The sequence below is a fragment of the Chinchilla lanigera genome, unplaced genomic scaffold (genome assembly GCF_000276665.1).
Source record: "Chinchilla lanigera isolate Chin_1 unplaced genomic scaffold, ChiLan1.0 scaffold00052, whole genome shotgun sequence".
NCBI lineage: Eukaryota > Metazoa > Chordata > Mammalia > Rodentia > Chinchillidae > Chinchilla > Chinchilla lanigera.
In genome coordinates, this window is record NW_004955453.1 from 3,147,128 (window position 1) to 3,151,091 (window position 3,964).

Here is a 3,964-nt window from a genome sequence, read left to right on the forward strand (position 1 = left end):
CGACGTGCGGGGCGCGCGGGGCCTCTCGCCGCGGGGCCGTCGGGGCCTCCTCCAGGCGCCGGGCGCGGGCAAGGCGCGCCAAGTTTCCGCTGCCTGCCCACGAGCTCGAAAAACATGAAGGTTTGGGCGGGCTGGTGTGGGATGAATCACCCCGTCGCGCCCTGGTGCGGTGACAGAACGGGCCTGGGGGGCCTGCCTGGCCAGGAGGGGCGGCGGCCGCTGCGCCCCTTCGCCGGGGTGCCCAGGGCTCGGTGCCCGGGCCCGCAGCCACCGGGGCGACGCCTCTCACTAGCCCGCCGAGGTGTGTGTGTCGTTGCTTAAAAATAACCAGCCCTGCCGTCCTCCCTCTGGCAGCGAGTCGTCCTCCACCCCTGGCAATGGGACCACGCCCGAGGAGTGCCCGGCGCTGGCCGACAGCCCCACCACCCTCACTGAGGCCCTGCAGATGATCCACCCCATCCCTGCCGACTCCTGGAGAAACCTCATCGAACAAATAGGTGGGTGAACCTGGTAGGCATCGGCTTCCTTTCGTGGGTGCCAGGGGAACACCAGAGCAGGCCCCTCGCACATGCGATGCTGTTTTGACATCTGTGGTTCTAAATGGCTCCCTGAGAAAAACTGCCACGTCTTATTAGTGCTGCACCCCCAGGCTAACTTAGCAAGTGGGTGTCTGTCCTGCCCTCTGCAGAGATGGAGACGTCCACTCGCCCTCTGTCCCGTCACTTCTGCCAGGAAGATGGGGGTGCACCGGCATTGCTGAACCAGGCAGGGGGCCTCTCCTTGAGCTCCCGGAGAGGGACTGGGAAGACCTGGGGAGCTGAGGAGGGAGGTGCGCTCGCAGGTTCCTGGCAGATCCCCGGGATGGTAGCCGGCTGTGCAGGGGCTGGAGAGGTTGAGGCGAGGACTTCCGAGCCAGGAAGGAGACCTGTGCAGGGCTGTGCTTCCCCAGGGAGCCTCATGTTCCGAGCTGCAGGGAAGCACTCTGAATACGCAGAGGGGGTTCACACGTGTCCTGGTAACTCCAGCACTTGCATTTAAAAAAAAAAAAAAAAAAGATGCTGGTGACTTCAGATGAGTTCTCCTGTCATGAACGGTGAGGGGTGGCATGGTTTCTGCTAGTCTGGAAACGGTGCTGGCTGTCTAGAGTGTATTCTTCGCTGTCATTAGAGCAGCTGGCTCTGTGTTCACTTAAATAACAATTCTCGATTTGGAAGATTTCTTCCCTAAATATACGATTGTCCTCCAGTACCAAACCTCAAACGGACAGAGTGTCTCCAGGATGGAAGCTGGAAACGAGAGGCTTTTCAGGGCTCCCCTTGTCCGCAGCGGCCCACAGCCCGCCGGGAGGGGCAGGAGCCTGGGAAGCTGGGGGTGGAGCCGCTGCGGTGGGTTCAGCCGCAGGAGGCTCCTTCCCTGAATTGTGTTCCTGGCGGCCCCCAGCGTGGTGGCTGCAGGACACAGTGGCTTTTTGCAGTGTTTGGGGAGAAAGGGTCGATCTGAAACTGATGCCAGGTAGGAAAGACCAGTTCTGAAAGAAAACTCCGCGAACCCCGCCCCGGGCTACCTGGCACGGAGTCTGGGATGGAGACTTTGACGTCCGCCTCCTGCCGCCGGTGGACCAGCCCGGTCTGATCAGGGGCTGCGGCCACCTCTCCTCCCCAGGGAGCCACTGTGCAGGTGTGGAGCTGGGGTGAGGCTGTATCTTGGGCCTCAGTTTCCTCCTCTGGCAGGAGTAGAGACTGCTGTTTGGTGTCTTATCCCCCGACGTCCTCTGCAGTGCCTGCCAGGGTACCTTGCACCCCTGGGGGTGCTCAGATGTGGGGTGACAGCGTGGGGCTGTCCCCAGCCATCTCACAGCTGTGCCGAGGACTTCATGCGGTGCTCGGCCAGGGTACCTTGCACCCCTGGGGGTGCTCAGATGTGGGGTGACAGCGTGGGGCTGTCCCCAGCCATCTCACAGCTGTGCCGAGGACTTCATGCGGTGCTCGGCCAGGGTACCTTGCACCCCTGGGGGTGCTCAGATGTGGGGTGACAGCGTGGGGCTGTCCCCAGCCATCTCACAGCTGTGCCGAGGACTTCATGCGGTGCTCGGGGACCCTACAGCAGCCTCCTGCTTCGACTGTGAGGGATGCAGTTCCCTGCCAGGCAGCGGGAAGGGCCAGAGGTTCCCAAGGACGCAGGAATGAAGGGGTGGAAGTGGAATGCATTGGGGCCGTTGTGTGGCCCCCTGGGCCGGATTTTGCAGCAGCTGCTGGCAAAGCTGGGCAAAAACGTGCTGGGACCATGTGCGACACGGTGTGTGGCTATCGTCATGTTTGCTGTGGCCCTGGCGGGTCACAGGACGGAGAGCCTGCGAGTGGTTTTGTGGGTGTGCATATGAGTGTACAAAATACACGTACAGTGAATGCTTGAATTTAAAATTTATTACAGGCTGGGGATATAGCTCAGCTGCATAAGTGCCTGCCTGGCAAGCGCAAGGTGCTGAGTTCGATTCGTGGTACCCCCCCCAAAAAAACCCCAAGATTTATTACAGTAAAAGACACATTGCCATGAATCCCCTCAAAAGTCTCCCCCTCACTTTAAACACTCATCCCATTGTCCCTGCCACTTTCTTTGTTTTGTTTTGTTTTTGTTTTTTTCCAGTACCGGGAATCGAACTCACGACCTTGTGCTTGCCAGGCAGGCACTGTGCCGCTGAGCTAAATCCCCAGCCCCCCTGCCACTTTTTTTGTCTTGTTTTGTTGTTTGTTTTGAGACAGGTTCTCGCTATGTGTGTCAGGCTGGTCTTGCACTCACTTATGTAGCCCAGGCTGCCCTCGAACTTGTAGGGATCCTTTTGCCTCAGCCTCCCATGTGCTGGGGTTACATTCTTGCCAGTTTCTGAAGAAGCTCTGGAAGTACTCTTTCCTACCTTTATGTGGTGAGATCAAAAATACAGTGACTGCTGCTGTCCAGTGTCACTGAACAGAAAGGCTGCCTCATAAAAACGTGACTGTGTGCCCTCGTCCACCTTCCTCACTGGATCTGGCACTGTGTGACTTCTAGCTCTTCCCCAAAGTCAAAATGATTATGGAAAGGAAACACTGAGGCAACTGTGACAGTGCAGCTAACAACACATACGAAAAAGGACTTCAGAGCTGCTTCAGAAAGCAGCAAGAATGAGGGGATGAGTGCGTTCAAAATGAGGGGGATTTTTTTTTTTCCCCGGTACCGGGAATCGAACTCACAACCTTGCGCTTGCCAGGCAGACGCTGTGCTGCTGAGCTAAATCCCCAGCCCCAGTGAGGGGGCATTTTGAGCATTCATGGCAATGTGTATTCTACTACAAAACTTTAAAAAGGAAAATAGAAGTCTGCCTGCACTGTATCTTTTGATCACATCCCGTGCGTGTGTGTGTGTACATGTGTGCCTGTGCTGTGTGGGATGCATGTGTGCTGCTGTTCCGTCCAGCGCCTTAACATGATGCTTGGCATAGACATGTTGCTCACTAAATTTAAATACAAATATAAATCACTAAATACAAGTACTAAAGGAGTCCTGCCCTTTATAAGTTTCTGTTTGAAAAACCAGGAAGAGGGATTTAGAAGGAGTTCGGTGTTGGGGTGAGGGACAGGGGTCAGTGCTCCAAAGGAACACAGCCAGCCAGGAGTAGGTCACCTGGAGTAGGTCATTTTCCAGAGGCAAAGAGGTAGCAGCGTCTTCAGCTCTGTGACTATGAGATACCGAGGGCCAGAGGGACAGGAAACTCACCTTCCACATAAAGTTGTACCCACTTGAATGTAGACATATAAACTAGGAGAACATGGTATATCAGCTGCACAGTGTACAGAGATTTCATCAGAGACGGTGTGTTTCTTCCAGTAAATCTACTCTTTTTGTATGGTAATCAGAATTTAAGCCAAATAAAAATGAAAGGCTAGAGGTGCTGGGGATTTAGCTCAGCGGCAAAAGCGCCTGCCTGGCA

At 55.9% G+C, this 3,964-nt stretch overlaps 1 protein-coding gene across 2 annotated transcripts in view; it reads left to right on the forward strand.

Moving 5' to 3' along the window:
* The window catches only part of Ngef (neuronal guanine nucleotide exchange factor), a 103,214-nt gene that overhangs the window by 64,302 nt on the left and 34,948 nt on the right, over positions 1–3,964 (forward strand). For both annotated transcript variants that reach the window (XM_013519899.1, XM_005395362.2), the window contains exon 4: positions 355–497. In XM_013519899.1, coding sequence (XP_013375353.1) covers positions 355–497 — 143 coding nt within the window. The remainder of the gene's footprint in view (positions 1–354; positions 498–3,964) is intronic.